This window comes from Drosophila pseudoobscura, chromosome X, assembly GCF_009870125.1.
Source record: "Drosophila pseudoobscura strain MV-25-SWS-2005 chromosome X, UCI_Dpse_MV25, whole genome shotgun sequence".
Classification (NCBI taxonomy): domain Eukaryota; kingdom Metazoa; phylum Arthropoda; class Insecta; order Diptera; family Drosophilidae; genus Drosophila; species Drosophila pseudoobscura.
This window is the reverse complement of record NC_046683.1, coordinates 7,966,379-7,988,508: the sequence shown is the minus strand read 5'-3', so window position 1 is coordinate 7,988,508 and position 22,130 is coordinate 7,966,379. Positions and strand designations below refer to the sequence as shown.

At 45.9% G+C, this 22,130-nt stretch overlaps 6 protein-coding genes and 1 long non-coding RNA gene across 9 annotated transcripts; 4 read left to right on the top strand and 3 right to left on the bottom strand.

The window, feature by feature from the left end:
* The first annotated feature begins 2,348 nt into the window (after positions 1-2,348).
* On the top strand, positions 2,349-7,691 carry LOC26533822 (uncharacterized). 3 transcript variants are annotated; one of them, XR_001452926.2, is made up of 5 exons: positions 2,352-2,570; positions 2,627-2,705; positions 2,764-7,086; positions 7,150-7,260; positions 7,330-7,691. It is a non-coding gene; the product is annotated as an uncharacterized lncRNA (long non-coding RNA). The 3 variants fall into 3 exon arrangements; XR_001452927.2 differs by having other exon boundaries at positions 2,349-2,570; positions 2,774-7,260; XR_001452925.2 differs by having other exon boundaries at positions 2,351-2,570; positions 2,764-7,260.
* A 300-nt stretch (positions 7,692-7,991) lies between these two features.
* Cyp28a5 (Cytochrome P450 28a5) lies at positions 7,992-10,057 on the bottom strand. The gene is made up of 6 exons (XM_002134333.3): positions 9,800-10,057; positions 9,470-9,716; positions 9,293-9,397; positions 8,681-9,227; positions 8,344-8,610; positions 7,992-8,273 (listed from the first exon to the last, which is right to left on the bottom strand). The coding sequence occupies exons 1-6, from the start codon at positions 9,985-9,987 to the stop codon at positions 8,110-8,112; spliced, it is 1,518 nt and encodes a 505-aa protein (XP_002134369.2). The 5' UTR covers positions 9,988-10,057; the 3' UTR covers positions 7,992-8,109.
* A 1,620-nt stretch (positions 10,058-11,677) lies between these two features.
* Positions 11,678-16,399, top strand: xmas (RRM_XMAS2 and SAC3_GANP domain-containing protein xmas). Its single transcript, XM_001355045.4, has 3 exons — positions 11,678-11,961; positions 12,021-13,569; positions 13,638-16,399. The coding sequence occupies exons 1-3, from the start codon at positions 11,921-11,923 to the stop codon at positions 16,197-16,199; spliced, it is 4,152 nt and encodes a 1,383-aa protein (XP_001355081.4). The 5' UTR covers positions 11,678-11,920; the 3' UTR covers positions 16,200-16,399.
* A 128-nt stretch (positions 16,400-16,527) lies between these two features.
* LOC6901700 (uncharacterized) lies at positions 16,528-17,069 on the top strand. Its single transcript, XM_002134334.3, has one exon. The coding sequence runs from the start codon at positions 16,720-16,722 to the stop codon at positions 16,930-16,932; it is 213 nt and encodes a 70-aa protein (XP_002134370.1). The 5' UTR covers positions 16,528-16,719; the 3' UTR covers positions 16,933-17,069.
* Positions 16,992-18,306, bottom strand: LOC6901701 (histone H2B-like). Its single transcript, XM_015186563.2, has 2 exons — positions 17,844-18,306; positions 16,992-17,262 (listed from the first exon to the last, which is right to left on the bottom strand). Exons 1-2 carry the CDS (start codon positions 18,221-18,223, stop codon positions 17,253-17,255), a joined length of 390 nt encoding a protein of 129 aa, XP_015042049.1. The 5' UTR covers positions 18,224-18,306; the 3' UTR covers positions 16,992-17,252.
* Positions 18,307-18,482: 176 nt separating this feature from the next.
* On the top strand, positions 18,483-19,614 carry LOC26534400 (histone H1.3-like). The gene is made up of 2 exons (XM_015186564.2): positions 18,483-18,789; positions 18,874-19,614. Exons 1-2 carry the CDS (start codon positions 18,663-18,665, stop codon positions 19,344-19,346), a joined length of 600 nt encoding a protein of 199 aa, XP_015042050.2. The 5' UTR covers positions 18,483-18,662; the 3' UTR covers positions 19,347-19,614.
* LOC6901702 (folylpolyglutamate synthase, mitochondrial-like) lies at positions 19,565-22,091 on the bottom strand. Its single transcript, XM_002134336.3, has 2 exons — positions 21,653-22,091; positions 19,565-21,564 (listed from the first exon to the last, which is right to left on the bottom strand). Exons 1-2 carry the CDS (start codon positions 21,894-21,896, stop codon positions 19,640-19,642), a joined length of 2,169 nt encoding a protein of 722 aa, XP_002134372.3. The 5' UTR covers positions 21,897-22,091; the 3' UTR covers positions 19,565-19,639.
* Positions 22,092-22,130: the final 39 nt, after the last annotated feature.

Here is a 22,130-nt window from a genome sequence, read left to right as displayed (position 1 = left end):
TGTTTTTAATGTTGGTGATTTTACAATACTTTATAATTATTTTGTATGGTCCTAGTGTAAATCTACAGAAAATGGCAGGTGACGACTGCTCATGGCGAAGGAGGAAGCTTGGGATATCCGAAACATATATTGGTCCCCAAGGCGAATAACAAAATTTTATGAAAATCGTAGGAGCCCTTACTGTGCTAAATAGGCAGGTATATATAATTTTTTGCCTCTTAATAAAAATAAGGGTAAGGGACAACTATATCTGTCCGATCTGTCCGATTCCGACAAATGACCTGTGTACTCATGAACCATATATTCGCATACTTAGATCCCCTTGAAAGTGATAAAGATCCTAAGGGTACTTCAAGCGCACGTCAAGGGTACTTCAAGGGTACTCTCGTACGCACGTATGTATGTATGTACATATATGTAAGACCTGGCTTGAATTCTCCCCGGTTTTGTATAACACTTTTGGATCGCCGTATAACACCTACACATACATATGTAAGTCTGACCAATCAGAGGCTCATAGGCACGCCGCTCTCCCGAGCTTTCTTCGCGGCTGTTCCCTAAAAGCCGTGCCAGGGCCAAAGCTCGTAATTTGATGCTGCATATGGTACGACTCCCATCCGAAGCTCCGAAGCATATACATATGTACATACCAATACCAAAACTAATATAAACAACTAGATAGATCACATGAACGTTCATAGGGATATCGTCATCTTAGCGCCTCTTCAAAACCAAATTTTTGTTCTTTAGGACTCTTAATAAATCATCTTAAAAAATATTAATAAAGACTACTACGTACATTATGAGAATATTTTAATTATTTTCCAATTAAGTTGATAAAGTTAATCAAGTAGATAAAATCTGATCAGTATAGCCCCCACACACTGTGGTGTTAAGGCGGGCGCTATTTTAATGACGCGCAGTGTACGATCTTATGTAGAACTCCATTCACATGGGCCGCTGCTTGGCCAAAGCCGAGGTTCAGAGGATGGAATCGCACAAGAAAGAATTCAATCCAGTTCCAAACTTCAACCCAAGTGAAACATCTAGCTTAAAAGAAGGGAAAGTGAAAAACAGCGAATTGAACACTTGGAAGTATTGGAATAAATACTTCAAATTCAAAAGCAAAAATAATCTATAAAGTTTAACAATTAAAATCCATATAAAAGTGAGGTAAGCTTTATGGTTTCTTTTTATTTGAGTGAAATTTATGCGAAATTGAATTGAATTGAAAACTTAAATCAAATATTAGCTAATCTTTGAAGCTCCCAAATTGTTTTAAAAAATCTATAACCTACTGAAGTTGAAGTCTAATAATAAAGCCCCCCAAAATTTAAACGCAAAAAATGCCTGACTATGGACTACAAAGCTGTCCTGATATTAATTTAAATACTAAAATGTATACGTAATAAATTAATGTCCCTTTTGTATCTTTTCACAACCCCAACGCAAAGTCGAAAAATTCCAACGCATTGGCGGCACAATTATCACATTCAAAAAGTGCAACGCCAGCTATTTGGGCAATGGGCAGCAGGCCCCCTGCCCCCTGCCCTCTGTTCCGTTGATAGGCGTGCGGGCGTATGCGTCAGATGCGTTGTCGTCGGATGAAAAGCCAAAAAACAAAGGCAGACACACACACATATACCACACAACTGCACATAGGTACACACACACACACACGCACACATATACAGAATCATATATCAGCCTTGGCTTGCGGGATACTCAAACTGTAATACGCTAGCATACTCTCGGTGCGGATACGAATCTCGGTCGTGGGCGAATCAAAGCAAAGGCCAGGCACAGCCCGGGCCAAGGGGGAAAGTATAACGCCAGGAAGGGAAGCGTTCATTCAGTTGCAGAGCCTCGACGAAAGCAGAGCCTAGACCAGACCAGACCAGACCAGACCCCTTTTCGCCGTGAATAACCAAAAACTTTAACTGGCGAAAAGAAAAGCGAACCTCAGCCGCCAAAAGTTCAGCAAAAAGCTTTCACCTGTTAGAAATGTGAAAATAGCCCCCAATTGGCTAATGAAGTTCCATTAATGCAATATTCAAACGTAAAGCTCTTGCGTAACAAACAACACGTGGTTTCGGACAAAATCGCTTGGCCCAAAAATGCATCTCGCAATAAATCAATCAATGCAAATTTTAAAATCAAGTGAAATATTTTGAAAAAAGGGAATAACATTCAATTTTAAAATAAACAAAAAAACATGTGCAGCAAATGAATAAATTGGAAAAAGGTCAAAGGAAATTAAAAATTCTACCAATTTAAATATATTAAATTAAATATATATTCGGTATATAAAAAGCAAAGCAACAAGTATTTATGAAAAAAGTTTAAATAAAATAATATCAAGGAATAATTAATGGCGCTTACAAAATAAATTCAAATAAGTAGACATTAAAGAAAAATGTAAGAAAAAGCCAAAAAATATTTACAAAAAAAAGTTTTAACACTTAAAAATTATTTGGAAAAGTTCCAAAACTGTCCAACGATGCCATCGTCGGCCAAAAAGGCCACCTCAATATATGTAAAGGCCTTTAAACACACCAAAAAATCAAAACGTAGGTATTAGACGTACTAAATAAGTATGATAAATACAAACCAAAAATATTTACAGTCAACAACATATTTGATCCAAAACTTACTAATCATTTCAAATGGAAGCTATACAAATTGCTGATTAAAAAACTAAAAAAGTGAGTGGGAGTTTTATTAAATATGCACACAATAATTGGTTTGACAACGATTTTCCAGAATATTTTAGGAAGCTAGAAGCTTGCCCAAGCAGCACCAAATTGCACATCCCACATACACCCATCACCAAATTGTGAAGTAAAGTGAACATCAGCTCCTGAAACCACAATCCGAAATTACAGACGACAGCAGCAGAAACAGGAAAGGAGGGCGGAGGGCGGAGGGCGGAGGGGGGCCCTCCCACATGCTGCAACATTGCCGAGCAGGGGATGGCCCCCAGCACTGGGTCTGCGAGGGATTTGTAACCATAGTTACCGCAAGTACACAATGCACTCGCCTCAAAAAAGCTACAATGTTATTCCTTCCCGCTTCATTCATTCAAATCAAATTAAACTACCTTAGTGTGTGTCTATCTAGGATTCTATGGAAGTTATTTTTATATGTGTGAGGTAATGCTAGTTTTACAAGTTTCAGTCCCATATCAAATGCATTTCTGCTAGGCATAGGTCATATATACATACTTATGGTAGTATATATATTTAATTGCGTCTTGCAAAAGCTCTGCTGAATGTTGATATCCGATGTTGTTTATCTGATTACCACTATTAGATTTGCAAATACATATATTTGTAGATATGCTACTAGCCAACAGGTGGGCACATTTAGCACATATATTATTTATGCCACAATTAAGGAACTTAATACCTTCTTCCCTTACTTTCAATATTGATTTTGCTTAAAGAATTTGCACTGCTGTTTGTATCCGAGTATACCCAAGCATTTAAGCCATCAATTACATAAACATAAACACCAAAGCTTATGGCTAATGCAATTATATTAAGCACATATTCATGCATGTTTTTACTACCTTTCTTTATCTACCTTGAATACTATATATTCATATAATTTGGTTATTTACTTAAAGCTTATTCCCTCGCTTTAAAAAACATCTAGTAAATATCTATATATCTACACCTTCAAGAGCATATATATTTACCTTATCTGTTATAAGTATTTTTTTAAGTACTTATTTGAAATACGTTAATCTACGAGTACCTAAACTAGTCCTTTCTAGAGATGTTCTCGACATTTTGTACATACCGACACATAAGGGTGCATTTTACGCTTAATATAGTATACCACAGACCCTCATATTACACATATGTACGTATTACACATTACTCATAAGCATGTATCTCTATATTTAAATAACATTTCGATTTAAGAGCCAATAAGTATGATGCATTAATTTAGTTTGGTTTACAAAATTAAGTCTTTCCGAAATTCAACTATTCAGCGAGGATAATATCACAGAATCATCACAGAATCATTACAGAATTTCCTCTAAATATAAGTCTTTCTATAATTCCATTATCCTGCAGAGATAATATCAAATAATATCATTTAGCAAACGTGGAGGTTTTCTTTTTTGGCTTTCCGGATTTACGGAATGCAAAGTGCGATGCCTTTAGTGGCACTTCAGTTTGAATTAGGAGTAGCCCTGCGAGTGTTGATTGGATGGGATGATTCGAGTACGAGTATTACTCAAGGAGGATAATTCCCAAAATTAAAGACACATTCCATGCCATGAACTTAAAGTAAAGCATATTCATCTGAAGCGGGATTATGTGACATTAATCACTGAATTCAATTTTGTTTATTACAAAAACTTAAATATTCAATTCTTTGACCAATTTTGCTGACAATTTGATCCCTTATATACATATAGGAGGGCTTTTCTGATAAATTGATGAATATGCCGAAAATGAGTTCTTCATTTTAGTTCAACATCAAACGATCGTGGTGTACTTGTGCGAAAGGAGTGGCCAAAAATAGTGCTGGATTCTCATGCTCCTCGATAAGGTCAAATGTCCCCAACATGGCGATGGCCACAAAAGCGAGTTCCGTATAACCACCCCCCACCATCCGCCTATAAACGCAGATTATTTCCTCCTTTATGTGATGTATTAAGCGCTCCACCAGGAAGTGGGAAGCGCCCGTGTACAAAATGCGTAATGCGGCAAGGGTTATTGCGAGAGCCATTCTCGAGAGCAGAGCTTGAGCTGACTTTTTGTCTGCGGTTTCTCCGTGATTTGATTTATTTTTGATACTTGCTTCAAGTAGTGCCGCTTGAGTGCCGGAAAGTTGTGTGTACGTTCCCAAAAAATGATTCCAAATAATGTTACGAGCTGCTCAAATGGTTTGACAATGAATGCCCCGATCTTACTTTAAATATTGCACGATTTGTATCTATTTTATTTGGGAGCATATGTAGGTCTTGGGGCAGTTGGTTTTTGAGGGACAATAACAGATAGTGTTGGGGTTTCAGATGGAGAGTAGAATGGCACCGTTCAGCTAAAGTAAAGGCTTTCGTGCGACGGCTGCCATTTTTCTCTCCGTCTCTGACTTCAACGCCTATCTCTGTTAGTGTTCCCCAGTCTCCAACTGCCTGCAGGACTTGTGGATCTGTTCCACAAAATTTTCCCTCTTTTTTACTGGCATCAAATAAATTTTCACTGATCGTAAATTGGGCTCAAAAATTTTTAGTTCAGAGGTAAGCGAGCCTTTTTCCATACAACTCGAATATGCTAAACTTTGTTTTAAAGCACTTTGCAGTTCTGAAAAGCTTGTGAATGCAACTATCGGTCGGTTTAAAAGACTTTATGGCTCCAACTTACCGTCTGGGAAATATTCAGATTTCAAGTGCAGACAGCAAGTTTTAGCTATAAGGTTTTTGAAGCCCATCGATAGCTGCATTTGTTTGCCTTTCAGAACTGCAAGGTCCTTCAAAACAAAGTATAGCATACTAGAGTTGTATGGAAAAAGGTAAGCTTAACTCTGATGGTAATTCTTGAAAGAAACCCCTTAACTATATACAAAATATACTTCAAACTTCACGTATTCATTGGTTTTTGGTTGGAGCATGAGTCATGTAGCCGTCTGGATTCTGATGAACATTCACAGTTAGTATTGGAGTTAGAGATGGAGAGAAAAATCCCTGCACGTAGCCAAAGAAATTGCTTTCGTTATCGACTGGTATTTTACTCTCCGCATCTAACCCCAACACTACCTGTCACTGTTCCTCTGAATCTAGGCGTCTCCAGGACTAATGCTCCAATCAAATTTGTCCATTAGGGTTGCGCTTACTTATAAAACATTAATTTTCAAAGGTCTCAGGTTGTACAAAAAGTTTGTGAAAACGGGATCGACAATTGGTTCGCTTTCAAAAGTAAGTCGGAAATTTTTTGGTGAAAGTGAAAGCCGGACCCTGCCTGATTGCATACTGATTGATTGAGACTTAAGTCATGGGAACAGATTCTGGGCAGCACTGGCAGATAGTGTTCGAGTTTGAGGTGGAAATCAGGGCTCCACCATTCGACAAAAGCGTGAACGCTTTCGTTGTTTGATGGAACTTTACTTTCCACCTTTGACTTGATCACTAACTGTGCGTGTTGTTCAGAATTCGGACTCCTTTAAGGATTTGTGCTCCCAATCAGTATACGTATTGGCATTGATGTTGGCATTGATGTTGGTATTGGTTGGAGCATAAGTCGATGGGGGTATTAGAGTCCGACGAGCAATCTTAGTCACTGATGGATGTAGGTGTAGAGAGAAAGGGCGCACCAGTCAAAAAAAGAGATTGGCTTTCGTTGTCTGCTGGAACTTTACTCTCTGCCTCTATTTTCATGACTGACTATGAGTGCTTCTCAGACTCCAACAGTCCTGCGTCTTATTCTCCCACCAATACCCGGCTTTTGATCGTGCTCTGGTATACATACATTGGATGGTTTTCAAAACCACAGACAGACCTCCTCCGAGTAAGGGCTATGGGTTTAGTTTCTATATATCGTACAATCCTTCGTTTATTCATATAGCATCTGGGCTTCAATATTCTACGCTCTTCTCTTCAAATTTTTTTCGTAGAACTTTGTTTTCTAAGAAGTTAGTCGGCCGTCAAGTACTACGGAAAGTCTTCTGAAGTCGTCAGATGGGGACCAAATTGAAGGAAAACCTCTACGTTTTGCTTAATCTTATCTTCAATTATAGAGATTCTATTATATTCTATTATTCTAATCTATTCTATACTCTATTATCTCCTTGCACTCTTGGATAAAAGGTTTTTTTTTGTGGAAAGTGGCAACTAGGCGCAGCTTGGTGTTTATATTTTATATAAAGTATATACATATTGTAAATTCAACTTACAAATGCATCTAGATAAGCTTACAACAGAGGCAATATTCAAGCTCTATAGCTAAATTAAGTTTAGAAGTTTTGTGAAGTTGGGAAAGCGTATACCATCCTGGATAAATATCGCTTCCCATCGAGTACCCACATGACTTGCTCAAACCATTAACGTGGGAAGGACACCTTATAGTTACAAAAGTAAGCTTCTTAAAAAAAAGTTGCTAGAGAAAGCATTAATTTTTTGGTTCATTCAATGCATAGATTTCATTTAATACAAGGTGAAGGGTAATGATAGATAAGTTGGCGATCGGTGTGGATATAAATGCCCTGCAACTGCAGCAGAATGATACAACAAAAGAATGCTCTTGTGAGGTAATAATATTTGTATATATTGAATGTTTTAAAATACACTATTCCAACATTTAATGTTTTACTTTGCAGAGGCAGTTCTCCTTGGCAGACATACATATATAGCTCATAATTCGTGGCTCTGAATATTATTAAATCGTTCATTTGGGACCCGACTCGACCCCTGTAAAATGTATATGTATTTAGACTGTAGTAAAATGTGAAATACACCTGATGTCAAGTAAACAGTAAGGACCAGTACCATTACTACATATGTATGTATATGTACGGAATACCGGTATGTCAGTTCCCTTGTGCGCTGATTAAAGTTTTCCGAAGTCATTTAAGACCAATAGTTATATAACCTATAACCTAATAGCCATACGATAAGTACCTTAATATGTAAATTTGATTGTGAATGTAAGATTAAAGGTGAAAAGAAAAGGCTATACTTACAAACCAGTATACCTATTAAAAAAAATATATATATTTGGTTTAACTAATTAAAATTGGTTAAACCTCCTGCATAGCATATATTTGCATATATACAGCATATATTCTACCGAAAAAAAAAATTCACAAAGAATTGATTTTTTGTGTCAGATTAACAGGTTTTACCCGTACAATTTATGCACTATAATGGATTACAGTCAAAGTCCGATAATAAATCTACATATGTATATACACTATCAACAGGGGTGCCAGTTTATCCCCTACTCGTACCGTTTCCCATCTAGTTTTATCAGTAACAACAATTTCCGTAATTGGCATTCATTATATTTATTAAAACAAAAACAAAAACAAAATAGAAACAAACAACAAAGCGAAAAGCTGTCGGCCATCAGCGGAAGGTAATTGGGGGAGGCGGAGCATTCAAAGTGCCTCCAGATCCAACCAGATGCCACCTTGCAGGGAAGTGATAAAGCTCATGGGATCGTAGAGGTTGTCTTTTCGGGTCTTGGGATTCACCTTGACATTGTATTTTGTGATTAGCTCAACGACAGCCGCCTTGATCTGAGCCAGGGCAAAGCGCATTCCTTTATAAAGAATATTGTTATGCATTAGGTCTAGGTTTTCTTTTAGTTGAACTAATATTTTGGTACTAACCAATGCAGACACGGGGACCATCTCCGAATCCCATAAAGGTGCCGCGCTCGCGGAACTTTTTGGCCGCATCGGGCTCCATGAAACGATCGGGCTGGAAGGACTGAGAATCGGGAAAATAGTCCTCGTCCAGCATGAAGCAATAGTGCGGTATGACAATGGTGGTGCCCACCTCCACAGTGAAGTTGGGGCCATCCTTGTTGGGCAACTCAATGGCCTCGGTGCAGAGTTTGTTAGACATGAAGGCGGGCGGGAAAATGCGAATTGTTTCTGGGGGGAGAGAGCACAAATATAACAATACCATATGGATGGATGAGTTCCCGGGTCTCCCGGATCTTACCTTGCACACAGGCATCAAGGAAGGGCAACTCATTGAGCTTCTCGAAGCTGACAATGCCATCTTTGACATGAGCCAGGATCTCCTCCCTTAGGCGCTTCTGCGCTTCGGGTTCGCGGCCCAGCAGCAACAGCATGTGGGCGAGCACTGTGGCCGTCGTCTCGAAGCCATCCAGCAGGAACGTCATGGTGTGGGCCAGCAGCTGGCGTGTGTCCAGGCTCCGCTTCTCTGCCATCTGCAGGATATAGTCGAGGAAGTCCGTGCGCTCAAACTGTTTCCCAGCGACCAATTGGGCGCGCCGTGCCTTCACAGCGTTCTCCATGAGCTCGATGAAGAAGCGCTCCACCTTGGGCGGCACAAAGCGCAGCTTGATCAGATGGCTCAGCGAGGGGAAGGTGCTGATTATAACAAAGTAGATCAGAAAGCTCCAGGACTGGCTAAACAGATCCTTGATGTGGCCCATAATGGGTGTGGGATTGTCCGAGAAGCTCTCGGCACTGAGCCCCAGCACACAGTCGGTGACCATCTCAGAGGTGAAGCAGAGACTCATCTGGGAAATCGACCCAGGGGTTAGTTTACTCTACTAATCTCATGCTTCTGGTGGGCAGTACTTACATCCTTGGCATTGATGCCCTCGGGTGCACCCAGACGTATCTGCTTGTCGACCCACTCACTCAGCTTCTGGCACACCTTATTCGTCACCGGATAGACCGTCTTGATCTGTGTGGAATATGTTCAGAGTTATCCACCGTATGGCACTATATGAGGGGCGGACTATGCAGATAGACTCACTCGACTCATGGTCAGGCCTGGGGTTACGTCTGCGCGACGCTGCTTCCACTTGTCGCCGGTCAGCGAGAATGGATTATTGGCAAAGATGAAGTCGCTCTTCTCGTCAATCAAGTTGGATACCTCGTTGTCGTGGAAGTGCTTGAAGTCCGACACAAACACCCGACGTGCCAGTTCCGGACTAATCACCAACAGCTGTGGCACTCGTCCCCCGAATATACCCACAGCATCGTACTTGTTCTTGTACTTTCTGCAACAACACGCCAAAGAGTGCCATCAATATGGGAAGCAATTAGTTTAGATGGGGTCTGCCTGGTCTGGTCCGCCACTTACACATAGATGTCATTGAGATCGTAAATGGCATGTCGCTTCATCGTGTACATGTGGGGATAGTTGCCCGTGGGTATCTTCGGCTTGGGTCCCGGCACTCTACGCTTCCGCCAATGGTCGAAATTCCATGTCATCAGCAAATACAGAAGGCCGACCGTAGCCAGCCCCAAGGCCAAAGTAATCAGAATCATTGTTATTCCGTCTGCTCTAAAATGCAGTCCGTTCTCACTGAAATCTACGAAACGTTTGTGCGGGTCCCCCGTTTACTGAGTGCTACTTGTAGTCCCCGATGATGCGAGAGCTTGGGAGAGCATCCACACATATCAGGATGGACACGAGAGAGCTTATCGAAACTGAGAGCTCAAAAAATGCCCCGTCCGCCCCTAATGCCAACCCAATGGAGAGAGCCTGATAGCACCGCCCCTTATCAGAATTGCAGGCGGTAGATCTAAGATTCAAGCGTTTTCTATTTACAATCTTGTCCACCTTACTCGTAAAATGTTTGCTGTTGCAACCCCCAATGAAAAAATTGAAATAGTTATATCACCAGATAAAAGATTTTTTGGATTTGTTTCTTTGTTACTTAGAACAACAAAAAAGAGAGAGCGAGAGAGTGAGTATAAAGCTTAATTGATGATCATAAAACAAACTTCGCATATCGTGTGTGGGCAGTCCAGAATATAATCAAAAGCGTACTTTGAGCGGTGGGGGGGGTCCGGGCCCCCGTGTGATTTCTAAATCAGGTTTTGTTGCTTGGAGACTATCAAGTGTTTCTATTAAAGGCAAAGCGTGGACACCCATACCAAACATTTTTACAGAATTTCACAATAGAACAGAGAACAATTTATATACTGCATCATTTGCTTATCATCCAATGTTGTTTATCAACTAAAACAACACACATCTGTTCGATAAGTACTAGACGATGCGGAGGTCGGTTTCTGTGCTATGGCCAGAAGGCCATATAAAATAAAAATATCAGGATTTTTTTTATATTACATATATTCAATTTATAACAAGCTAAATATTCGACGTTCGGAAAGACCTTTGGTTATGTTCAATGGTAATTAAGAAGGTATTTAAAATTAAAATTGAAATTACATGAAATATATATTTTAAGGGCTAAATGGTTTAATGAGCCCCAATAGCTGGTACGTTGTACGTAATAGCATAAAAACAAAACATTCATGTTTCAAAAGAACCGCGCGCGCGCAAATTCCTCATAGATTACATTTGGGTATATTTATATACATATGTATTATATTTTTGGCGTTGGTCCGTCAGTGCAAAATGTCTCAGAAAGGTATTTACTTCGCAGTAAATTTCAAAGACGATCGCTAATGAACATTGCCCATTTTAGACGCAAGCATTTTCAACATTTTAGTCTATGTTTTAAACCTATTTTAACGATATTTTGCAGTTTATTGTATTCCTACAGAGACCAAGAATACGTAGGATAGGTATAAGGATATATATAAATACAAGATAATAATCATAAGCAAATTTATATTAATTACGTTTTAAAAACAGTTTGGAAAACAGGATCTTCATATTAAATTCATGAAATAGGGTGTTCAAAGGCCTATACACGCAACATGTCTTCAAATACCAGCAACATTGCGAGTGTTTTTTTGTTGAAATGTTTTCCTTAAACCCTGTTTTAGTTAAAAAAAATTAAAAGCCAGGAACAAAAACTAGCCAGTTAAGTAGAGAATTGATTAGTCAATGGCCTAAAATTACGTGGGCAAAACTTAAGGTTTTAGTTAGCCAGAATTATTCGACGGAATATCAAAATTGAGGAATATGTATAACCACTAACCATACAGTATACAGTATACTGTAACTTCGTCAGTATATTTACGGTATATTTTTAAAACGAGACGGTATATTTCGGTATATTTTTCCGAGGGTGGGACCGTATATGGCTATTTTTTGTGATTGCGAAATTGAAGATAAAACAGTTAATTAACTTTTTTGTTTAATATACCGACCACTCGCCAAACTTCCTGACCGTCTTTGATCAATGTGGGTGGCTACAGTGCTACGATAAAAATCCGATCATCCTTTAGATGATATAAAATAAAAAAAAAAGAAATTGAAGAAAACAAAATCGGAGGAAATGCAATGGTTTCCCGCCCAGGCGCCTACAACTATAAAACGCTACTGTAAGTGCTTTTGGTAAGTCAGATTACGGATAAGCCGATAACCGCCATCTATCCCACAGATGCACCGATATACCCGAACTGTTCCTGGACAAATTCGTGGCCCGCACACATTTCGGGCGCTTTGGAAATTTGGTAAATTTCGTTCTCCGACCGTGTCGCATGACCTGCACTGTGAGCTATGCCACCGAGGAGGAGGCAGAGCTAGCCCTGCACGAAGGCAACGTCTACAACGGGCACGAGTTCCACATGTCGTATGCCGAGAACGAGACCGCACCGGCCCAAAAGACAGAGCAGTGGGTGGATCCCGAAGTGCAGGCCGAACTGAATGCCCTAAGCGGCGGCTGGCCCAAACAATACCAGCCTTCGAAGCCCATCAAAATGACTCCCGAGCTGCCTGCTGCTGGCTCCAGATCCCAACAACCTTCCTCTTCGCAGGCACCCAGCGAACGTAGAGAGCGACAGCCGCCCGCCCAGTCCAAGGGCTACGCACAGGAGCTGGAGGCTGTGATGCTGCGGCCCGCGCACACCAGCGAGGAGAAGTACCGGGTACTCGATGCTAGGGACAAGCTGCTGCGTCTCAACCAGTCACACCGTCAGCTCGACATCCAGAAGTCGGGCAGCACGCAGGGCTATTGCCCGGACATGTGTCCGGAGAAGGAGCGCCTGCTTCGTGAGTTCCAGCGCCAGGTGTCTGTTTTCGAGCTGCAGCCCGATTCTCTGTCTCGGCAGCCCGGTGGCTTGATCTCCCATGAGCTGGCCCTCAAGCAATATTCACGCAGCAGTGCCGACCAGGAGACGCCGCTGCCACACGAACTGCGCGGCGAGCCCGCGCTGCACATGACCATGAGCTACCTGATGCACGAGATCATGGACAACGACCGGGAGCCGCTGGGCGATTGGTTCCACTTTGTGTGGGACCGCACGCGCTCCATTCGGAAGGAGATCACCCAGCAGGAGCTCTGCTCTTTGGGAGCCGTCAAGCTGGTGGAGCAGTGTGCCCGCTTTCACATCCACTGCGCGGGTCGTCTGGTGGCCGAGGATCCCAGTGTCTTCGATGGCAAGATCAATGCGGACAATCTAACTAAGTGTCTGCAGACGCTCAAGTACATGTACCACGACCTCCGGCTGAAGGGGGTACAGTGCCCCAGGGAGGCCGAGTTTCGGGGCTACATTGTCCTGCTAAATCTGGCCGATGCCAACTTCCTGTGGGACGTGGGCCAGCTGCCCGACGAGCTGCAGACCTGCGCTGAGATCCGGCAGGCCATCCAGTTCTATCTGTCGCTGCAGGACACCAACTTTGTGCGCTTCTTCCAGCTGCTGAGGCATCCGGAAACAAGCTATCTGAGTGCCTGCATTCTTGTGAGGTACTTCACACGCCTGCGCGTGCTCGCCCTTCACCGCCTCATCCAGGGCTACAGGGCACCACGCAAGAACGAGGTGTCCTCGCTGCCCCTCGCCTATGTGGCCCAGATGCTGGCCTGTGAAAGCCAGGAGGAGGCCGCCAACTTTGTCCAGCACTATGGCCTGGAGATCAACCAGTACAATCGCGTAGTACTCACCACAATGGACAATCCGGAGGTGGACTACAAGCTGGAGCGTCAGCTGGAGGTGAGTTAACTAACGCTGCATCCTCTGCAGATTTCTTTCATTATTTTGCTTCTGCTCCTGTCCTACAGCTGGTGGAGTCCAAGCGATATCAGAGCGTGGGTGAATGCATCTGCGGCGAGCCCCTGCCGCCCAAGACCCTCTATAGCAGCCATCGTCCGCACAACAGTTTTAATGCGCACCAAATGCTGAAGAGAAGCGCCTGGTCGGCCAAGGATCAGATGCCCAACCAGGAGCCAGAAGAGGAGTCCCTCCAACCACCTCATCAAAGGGACAACCTGTTTAAGGTGCCCATGCAGCCGGCAACAGCAGGCGCAGGAGGCTTCAGCTTTTCGCCGCCCAAATCGAGGATGCAGGAGGTAGCGGCTGTTGCTCTGGCAGAGCAACAACGCCAGCAGCAGGCCCAAAGGGCCCAGGAAGAGGCCAGAATGATGGCTCTGCAGCAGGCCATAGCTGCGGCCAAGCAGCGTGAGGCCGAACTTATGGCTCTCCAAGCAGCTAAGGCTGCGGAAGCGGAGCGCGTGCGCCAGCAGCGCCAGCAAGAGCAGGAGGCGGAGTTGCTGCGTCGCAGGCACGAACAGGAGGCGGAGCAGCAGCGAAAGCAGCAACAGGCGCAGCAAATGCAGGAGACGCTGGAACAGCAGGAGAGACAGCGTCGGGAGCAGCAACAACTGGAGCTGCAGCAGCGTGAGTCCCGCCTGCAGGCCCAGGCCCTCCGCCTGTACGAGGAACTGTTCGAGGAGACGCTGCACAGTATAGCTTCCCGTCAGCATACTCTCGAGCGGCAGTTCCGCCAATACTTTGATCACATGGTGGATAGCATCACCAGTGAGCTGGTGGAGCGCGAGATCCAGAAGTCCATCTACGAGATGGGTCTGATGCGCATTTATTGGCGGCGGTGGCGCGACTTCCGTCGTGTTCAGCAGCAGAAGGACACGCTCTTCAACCAGCTGCCGCTCAGCTTCGGTGCCGAGAAGCCGGAACAACTGGTCGACGAGCAGTCCGTGGAGGATTCGCTGCGTCTCATACGACGCTATCGGCAGGGCGAGGCCTGCAACTATAACCAGCTGCTGACCGGCATGGCTGATCGCAGCTGCTGGCTGAAGCTGGATATCTGGAAGGTGCTCGCCCAGTATCTGCCGCAGGCCCAGCCAGGAGCGCGACGCTTCTACAAGCTGCTGCTCTCCCTCCCCGAGGGCGAGGAGGGACTCAAGTTGGACTACAGCCTGGATGGAGGACTCCTGCAGCGGCCGCCGCTGCAGAACACAGACGAACCGGTGCCAGTGCCGGAGCCGCAGCCAGGCGGCTATATACATGGCGTGGCCCATGGCGTGGCGCTCAGTGTGCTGAAGATTCGCGTTGGACAGGGGTCCGGGTCATCGACCTGGGCCCATGCCGATGGCATCGTTTGCTTTGCCAGTTCTTCGAACCTGCAGGATATCCCCCATCGTCTCCAGTCCATCATCCAGGAGAGTCATTGCGCCGACGTAGCTCTGGTCTTGGAGAATCCGATGCACGCGTCGACACTCGAGGAGGGGCTGTGTCGGCAGCTGCAGCAGCAGCTCGATCAACTGGGCCTCCGATCCTGGAGTATCTTCTGCCTGCGGGAGACGTCGCAGCGCAATCAGCTGATGTCAGTAATGCAGTCGGCTCTGACGTTTCTGGCCCAGCAGCCGCATCGCAGCCGTGGCGGGATTCTTCGGCAAGAAGAGCTGCGGGGTTTCCTTGTCGACAACCTGGGGCCGGAGCTATTCCGGCGCCTCAGGCATGCGGCAGACGTAGACCAGACCATCCGGCGGAAGAGCCGTGAGTCGCCGCAGTTCTGCGTTGAGTTGTACAATGAGGCAGTGCGTCGCCTGCAGCTGGTGGCTGGCGAGGATCTGCAGCACTGTCCCCAGTTCCCACAGGACCTGCGTCCGTTCGTAGAGCCCTTGTCTGCGCTGGAGTCCCTGCCAGAGAGCCGTCTGGAGTACTTTGTGTCCGGATGGGAGCGACCGAACCAACGGTGGCGCATTGTCCAGCTGCTGGAACTGGCCAAGCTGCCTCAGATGCCTGCGCTGCCATTGCGCCGAGATCATCAGGAAGACCTCTGCCAGTGGGTGCTGGACTATGTCGAGGTTAGCCAGCAGGAGGATCTGGTGGAGAGCATCTGCCTGCAGGCCATACACTGCTTCGAGCAGGAGGCGCCCAACTACCTGGACCTAACGCAGCTGTTGGCCCTGGAGCGCCTGCAGTTTGTGCTGCGACGCGAGCTGGACCTCCCGCAGGTCATTGTCTACAGGACACGCACCTTGAAGAGCTACTTCCAGTCGCCGTGGTACTACGATTTTCAGCAGCCCGAACCAGCTTCCCCCGAACCACCTGTCGAAGCGGTAGAGTCTCCCCCGCCCATGGAGGAGCTTAACTTTGACGACATTGTGAGCAAGGCTGAGTGTGTGCTGGCCAACTGCGAGAAACTGAGGGAAAAGCGCCGCACCCTCAGGGATCTCAATGTGGCGCGCACGCCGAAGTACGAGAGCAGCAGCAGCAGCGGCAGCAGCAGTAGGTATACAAACGGAGCATGGGGACATCCCCAACAGAAGCGGAAACACGACGCCGAGAATCTTCCCAAACGCCAGCGAATGGATCTTTGACGCTAGATTAAGATTAAGAGTCGATTGTACGTGTGCCTGCAAGTCTATTTATGTGTTCTATGTCCACCAATCCCTCTTCTGTTTATTGGTTGTACTCCGAATGACAGTTTCACCAAAACAGGAGGAACACTTTTTGTTTAGTTAGAAAACGACTAATAATTAATTAATATAACTAAATAGAACTACAAGAGCAGACCATAGCTGATTCCGAACCTGCGTATGTCTTATGAGCATCGTCCACCGCAATGGACGTCTATGCCGTCGAACTCTTATTTGAATATTTGTTGGAAGGGGCAAGTGTACAGCCCCTGCATAATCCATAGGATTTTCTTCGGTTGCCCAGGCAACCTCGGTGGTCCTCTGGTCCAAGGTAGATGGAGCAACGGAGTAGAGACGGATAGAGAAGCTCAGTCAGGTGCATATCGAGTTGCCAGGGAGAATATAATCAACTATAGCAGGTGGCAGCTGGAAACGGAAACTTTGTCTAGCTGGAGATATCGAAACTTAAATACTAGGCAAAATGAGCAACAGAGTAAGACAAAGACGCCGCAGGACGTCTCGTAGCGCCGATAGTATGCATCCACCAGAGCCAAAGATTTCGTACTGGCCCTTCTGGCGTGTGGTCTACTGGTTGGTTGTCTTCATAGTCGTGGTCAGCTTGTGCGTGGCCTTATACTTCACCATAAATTCGGACATGGGCCAATGCCACTCGTACGACGTCCGGTGCGAGTGAGTGGAACAGTCGAAGAAAATGATCAACTGCTTAAGTCTCTATACGCAAACACCATACCATAGTTTGTTAAACATTTTTATACCGTTCTAAATTTATGTACAATATTAATTAAATCTGGTGACGCTGTAAGAAGACTATCTACTGTTCTTTGTGGACTAATACAAAACCAGTTGATCCTAACTTTAGGTATACCCTTTTCCTCGTGTATCATCCTCATCCTCGTCCAGTGTAGCGCCAACAGCTAGAATATTTGTCACCGACGGAGTGCAGTAATATATTGTATATAATAGCTTGCTTCATAATAGTTAGGGCAAACCTATTCAGCAAAGCCTAGAAGAGAGCGAGACGGAGCGATAGAGCGATTGGGAAAGAAAGAAAGAAAAAGAAATACTCTACATATAGAAAGTATATAATGCTATAATACTATGTACACATATATGTATGTGATGCAGACTTTTATTTAGGGTTTTTGTACGCTTTCATATGACATTCTGTGCCTCTATATGGAGCCCGCAGTATAAAGAGCAGCAGGTTGTTATTGAATCCTTGCAAAAGCAATTTTGAATTTTTGCCCTTTGTAACTTAAGCTGGGACTCGGGTAGAATCTTGCCACCCTACCGGTCTAGACTAAATCTGATTGACCTGCCCTCGCTGCACCATCGCAAAATATGTAATGGGGTAATGTTCGGGTTCGGGTAAGCTTCGGGTTCCAGAGCCACTTGAGCGACGTCCATCACGATGCAGTAAATGTACTGCTTCTGTACTGTACATTTGTATTTCGACCCAATTCAAGATAAATAAATTTATTAGTATGCTAAATTCGATTTCTTTATGACAAACATTTTGGGCCCTGCCAAGAGCTTAATTACTCGCACATTCGTATACATATTGCTGCAGTGAAGAGCATTTACTTGGAGCTGGTGTACTTCGTGACGGCCTTGGTTCCCTCACTGACGGCGTGCTTGGCCAGCTCTCCCGGCAGAAGTAGCCGCACAGCCGTTTGGATTTCCCGACTTGTGATGGTGGACTTTTTGTTGTAGTGACCCAAGCGAGAGGCTTCCGAGGCAATGCGCTCGAAGATATCGTTTACAAAGCTGTTCATGATGCTCATCGCCTTGGAGGAGACACCAGTGTCCGGGTGGACTTGCTTAAGAACTTTGTAGATATAGATGGCATAGCTCTCCTTCCTGACCTTGCGCCTCTTCTTCTTGTCGGTAGTGTTGATGTGGATGTTCTTCTGTGCCTTTCCAGCCTTCTTGGTTGCGTTCCCGCTTGCAGTTTTCGGTGGCATTCTGAAGTTTCACGATTTCGAAATTCACTCAATACTCAACACAACGCAACGCTTGCCGTGCGGGGCGCTCAGCATTATAAATACTTCTTTGCGAGCAGTCTATTCAGGTTTAATGCAAACTAAACTACCAAGTAAATGAGTCGGAAGATGCTCTCCAGCTGGCTGTGTGATAGCCTGGTACCTGGTACCTGGTACTTTGCATTGCAGACTGGCTACGATTCACTTGCACCCGAAGACACCGAAATGCAGCAGAGTGAGGGTCAGTCTTCTATTTATAGCAAACACCTGAAGACACGAGTGATGCCGAGGAGTGCGCTTATGTCCGACTCGCTCGCATACTCGTGTGCAATCGAAGCTCCACAAACTGCACATATAATGGATCAGCAATTCCTCCGACCACTTATTCTGCGCTTAGACGCTACGACGTGCATTGTGGTACATGAAACTGAAAATGACCCGAACCAAGGCGACTGCTCGTTTCTCGAGCTTCGGTAATGCGACAGCCGAAAGACCAGCTTACAGGGCCGCACGAAAAAGTGCTCCGGCCGACGCAAGATCATTTTGGGGTAAGAAGAAAATGCACTTTTATTGAAGCTTTTATTTAAAAATGCCCTGCAGCGCATATTTGATTGACTTTAATGTTTCTCCAGCGGCAAATTTCAAATCCCGGATTACGACGGGCTCTCCGTCGCCGGAGACTTCTGAAAAGAAGTCCCCAAGCCCAGTTCCAGTTCCAGTCCCAGCATCACACCCCCCAACCCGGGACATGGTAGACGCCTCGATTAAGAGCTTGAATGAACGTGGTGGCTTTTCATATTTGGCGATCAAGAAGTATATTGCGGCCGAATACAAATGCGATGCCCAGAAGCTGACTCCATTCATCAGGAAGTATTTGAAGTCGGCCGTTGCCGATGGAAAGCTGATCCAAACATCGGGCACAGGGGCGTCTGGCTCGTTCAAGCTGTCAGCATCTGTGGAGCGGAAGGATAAAGAAGCCAAGAAAGAGAGAAAAGCCAAGAACACAGAAAGCCCCAAAAGGGCGGCCAGAGCCGCGACAAGAAGCCAAATGCGAAATGAAGCGAAAATGTCAGACGCCGCCAAGAAGGCCGCCCGGCGCGGATGATGCAAATTGAGAAAGGACAAAGGGCAAGGAGGAAGGAGGAAGACCGATGCAAACTGGAACCCTGAAGGCGAAGCCGTCAGTGGCAAAGGTCAAGTCGAGCCCTGCAAAGACAACGGCCCTAGCAAGGGCACTAGCTCTAAACGACGACGATGGCCTAAACGAGAACGAGGACGTGGATGTGCACGATAGATGCACATCGGAAGAGATACAAATAATAGTTATACGAGTAAGTGTTTAATATAAGGCAGAATTAAAAATATAGAAAACATTTTTTCGGTGAACTGCGCTGCTGGCTAACCGGGAAAGCCCCGCATTTTGTTGAGCATCGTTATGGTGGCAGCCACCAGGGGTCGGGATCCCGTCACCAAGACATCGACTTCACTTTTCATGCCGAATTTTTGGTTCCCGTATTTGGCTTGAACGTGTTCAAAGAAGGCATTGACGGAGGCGGACGTTTGCGAAGTGTCCTTTTTGCCGGTCTCCTCGCACAGGCCTCGCCAGGTTCTGGCACTGCGCTTGGCTCGCTGCATCTCCTCCATGACATGCCACTCCTCGTCTGGCAAAATTTCGCCCTCTGAGAAGTTGGGGCAGGGCACGAAGTGTGCCTCGTCGAAGTTCACGTTGAAACGAAGGATTGTGAGCAGGTCCTTGGCATTGGAGTCGCTGGTCTTGTTGTACAGCAGGATCTTTGTGACGCGACGAGAGCGGGTGAGAGTGTAGAACCACTCGCGGCAGACCATCATCGACTCCACAGAGTCGGCAGTGTCCAAGTAGACGTTGTACATGTCGTGCTTGACGATATCGAAGTGTCCCACCGACTCAAAGGTCTCAAGGCCGCGCATTGCTGCCTGGGTCAGTTGGGTGCACTTGGGATCCAGGTCTAGATTCAGGCCCACCACAAACTCGGGCTTGTGGCGTCTGAGGTAGTCGTAGGCCAGCTGGGTGGCCAATGAGGCATTCAACTTTACGGAGTGGTTGGCCTTGGTGAGAAAACGCTTGTGGCTGGGATTTGCCTCGGTCAGCGCATTGAATGTCGGGACTCGGTGGAGCTTGGCGCCCATCTGCTTGGCCTTCTGGGCCAGGACCTCACAGCACTCCGGCTGGCTCACATTTGTGAAGATGGTGGCCGCCGGCTTCATGATTTCTCCCTTGGCCCAGGCAATGTCCCGCATGGACTCGCTCAGGTTGGAGCCCTGCTCCCAGCCCAGAGTGCTGATGCCGATGGTTTTCGCATGTAAGGTGATGTTGGTGGAATCGCTGGCGCCTCCACGGCCCACCTCCACAATGGCAACGTCCACATTCGCGTCGCGAAACGCCCGGAAGGCCATGGCCGTCAAGATTTGGCTGTGAGCCGGTGTGGGATCCATGTCAGCCAGCTCCGGATATATTTTGTGGACCAGCTCGGTGAACTGAGCCTCGCTCAGAGGCTCCCCAGTGATGCGGATTCTCTCGTACGAATATATGAGGTGCGGGGAGCACAGAAGGCCGGTCTTGATGCCATGCGCCATCAAGATATTCTGCACAATGCCACACGTGGTTCCTTTACCCTTCGACCCTGCCACCTGAATGACTGGAATGCTCTCCAATTGTTCCTTGGATACACCCATCTTGTGCAGGAGCTCCAGGGTGTGTTCTACGAATGGATCCACCTGAGCTTTGCTCATCTTCGACCGCATGCGACCGAGCACAGGCTCGAAGGAATGAAAGATGTTCAACCGTCGGACGGCCTCCAGGTAGGCCATACGCTCGGGCGACTTGGCCTGCTCCTCCTGCTCTTGGGGACCTGCGGCAGATTTATTGGCTCCTACGGCTGCCGCTGTAGCTGCAGCTGAAGCCTTGCTAACCTGCTGCATCTTTTTCAGTTGAAGGTCGCGTCCCGCCTGCTGCTTGGCACTCAGTTGCTTAAGAAGCTCGGCCTGGTTCTTGTGTGAGCCGTGCATGCGATTCATCCAGGACTTGCGCTGATCCTCGGCTGAGGAGCCTTTGGTTTCATTATCGCCCTCTGCCTTATTTTGCATCGACTGCTGCTGCTGCTGCCAGTTAGATTTTCCGGGAGTCGGCCCCATGCTTGGGCCAACGCCCACGCCCACGCCGATGTCAACGACTCCTTGGTCTGGTTTGACCCCGCCTTGGGCTGCCAGTTTTGCTTTGAGCTGCATTTCGGCTGAATATTTGCGCCACTTGGCCCGCTGGTCGGAAAAGCTGAGCGCTGAAGAGGCTGCAGTTGGTTAGAGTGCATATGCAGGAGAATGGAATATGAATTGGATTTGTCAGAGTGGGAATAGGAATAGAAATATTATTATTACGTTTCTTGTGGCCAGCCAATGGGTAACGACTGTTTCCTGGATTTCCTGTGCTTCCTGTATTTCCTCTTTTCCCTTCCGGATTAGTATCCCCGGGAACCGATGGCTGGGCCTCCGAGGACTCCGGCTCCTGTTCCTGCTGGGGCTTGGAGCCCTTGAAGAATTTATTGCTCGCGTGAGCAGTGCCCTGCCAGACCGTTGGACCCGCGCGACGGACCTTCGTCATCGTTGTTATTAACGAAATCATCGTTTCTCTTTTGTTCGATCCCTATTTTTCGATCTGATAAATCTAAAGACAATTTTTCTAAAAACAGAATGTACGAACTTGGAAGAATGTTTAGTAACTGATGTGGGGGATAGAATCCGGAAAAGAGTCTGACAGATAAAGAAACGGTAGAGCGAGGAATAGTGTTTGTTTATGGGAATAAGACGGACTACAGTCTATGGTGTGTAACAATGATCCGAAAATCTACACCTATAT

Coding starts and splice junctions, on each gene's coding strand:
- Cyp28a5 (XM_002134333.3), bottom strand. CDS start 9,987: ATGATTCTGATTACTTTGGCCTTGGGGCTGGCTACGGTCGGCCTTCTG. Junction 8,611..8,680: donor CCTTGATGCCTGTGTGCAAG/GTAAGATCCGGG, acceptor CTCTCCCCCCAG/AAACAATTCGCATTTTCCCG. Junction 8,274..8,343: donor TGGTCCCCGTGTCTGCATTG/GTTAGTACCAAA, acceptor TTCTTTATAAAG/GAATGCGCTTTGCCCTGGCT.
- xmas (XM_001355045.4), top strand. CDS start 11,921: ATGGTTTCCCGCCCAGGCGCCTACAACTATAAAACGCTACT. Junction 11,962..12,020: donor TACAACTATAAAACGCTACT/GTAAGTGCTTTT, acceptor TCTATCCCACAG/ATGCACCGATATACCCGAAC. Junction 13,570..13,637: donor AGCTGGAGCGTCAGCTGGAG/GTGAGTTAACTA, acceptor CCTGTCCTACAG/CTGGTGGAGTCCAAGCGATA.
- LOC6901700 (XM_002134334.3), top strand. CDS start 16,720: ATGAGCAACAGAGTAAGACAAAGACGCCGCAGGACGTCTCGTAGCGCC.
- LOC6901701 (XM_015186563.2), bottom strand. CDS start 18,223: ATGCCACCGAAAACTGCAAGCGGGAACGCAACCAAGAAGGCTGGAAAG.
- LOC26534400 (XM_015186564.2), top strand. CDS start 18,663: ATGAAACTGAAAATGACCCGAACCAAGGCGACTGCTCGTTTCTCGAGC. Junction 18,790..18,873: donor CGACGCAAGATCATTTTGGG/GTAAGAAGAAAA, acceptor ATGTTTCTCCAG/CGGCAAATTTCAAATCCCGG.
- LOC6901702 (XM_002134336.3), bottom strand. CDS start 21,896: ATGATTTCGTTAATAACAACGATGACGAAGGTCCGTCGCGCGGGTCCA. Junction 21,565..21,652: donor ATTGGCTGGCCACAAGAAAC/GTAATAATAATA, acceptor AACCAACTGCAG/CCTCTTCAGCGCTCAGCTTT.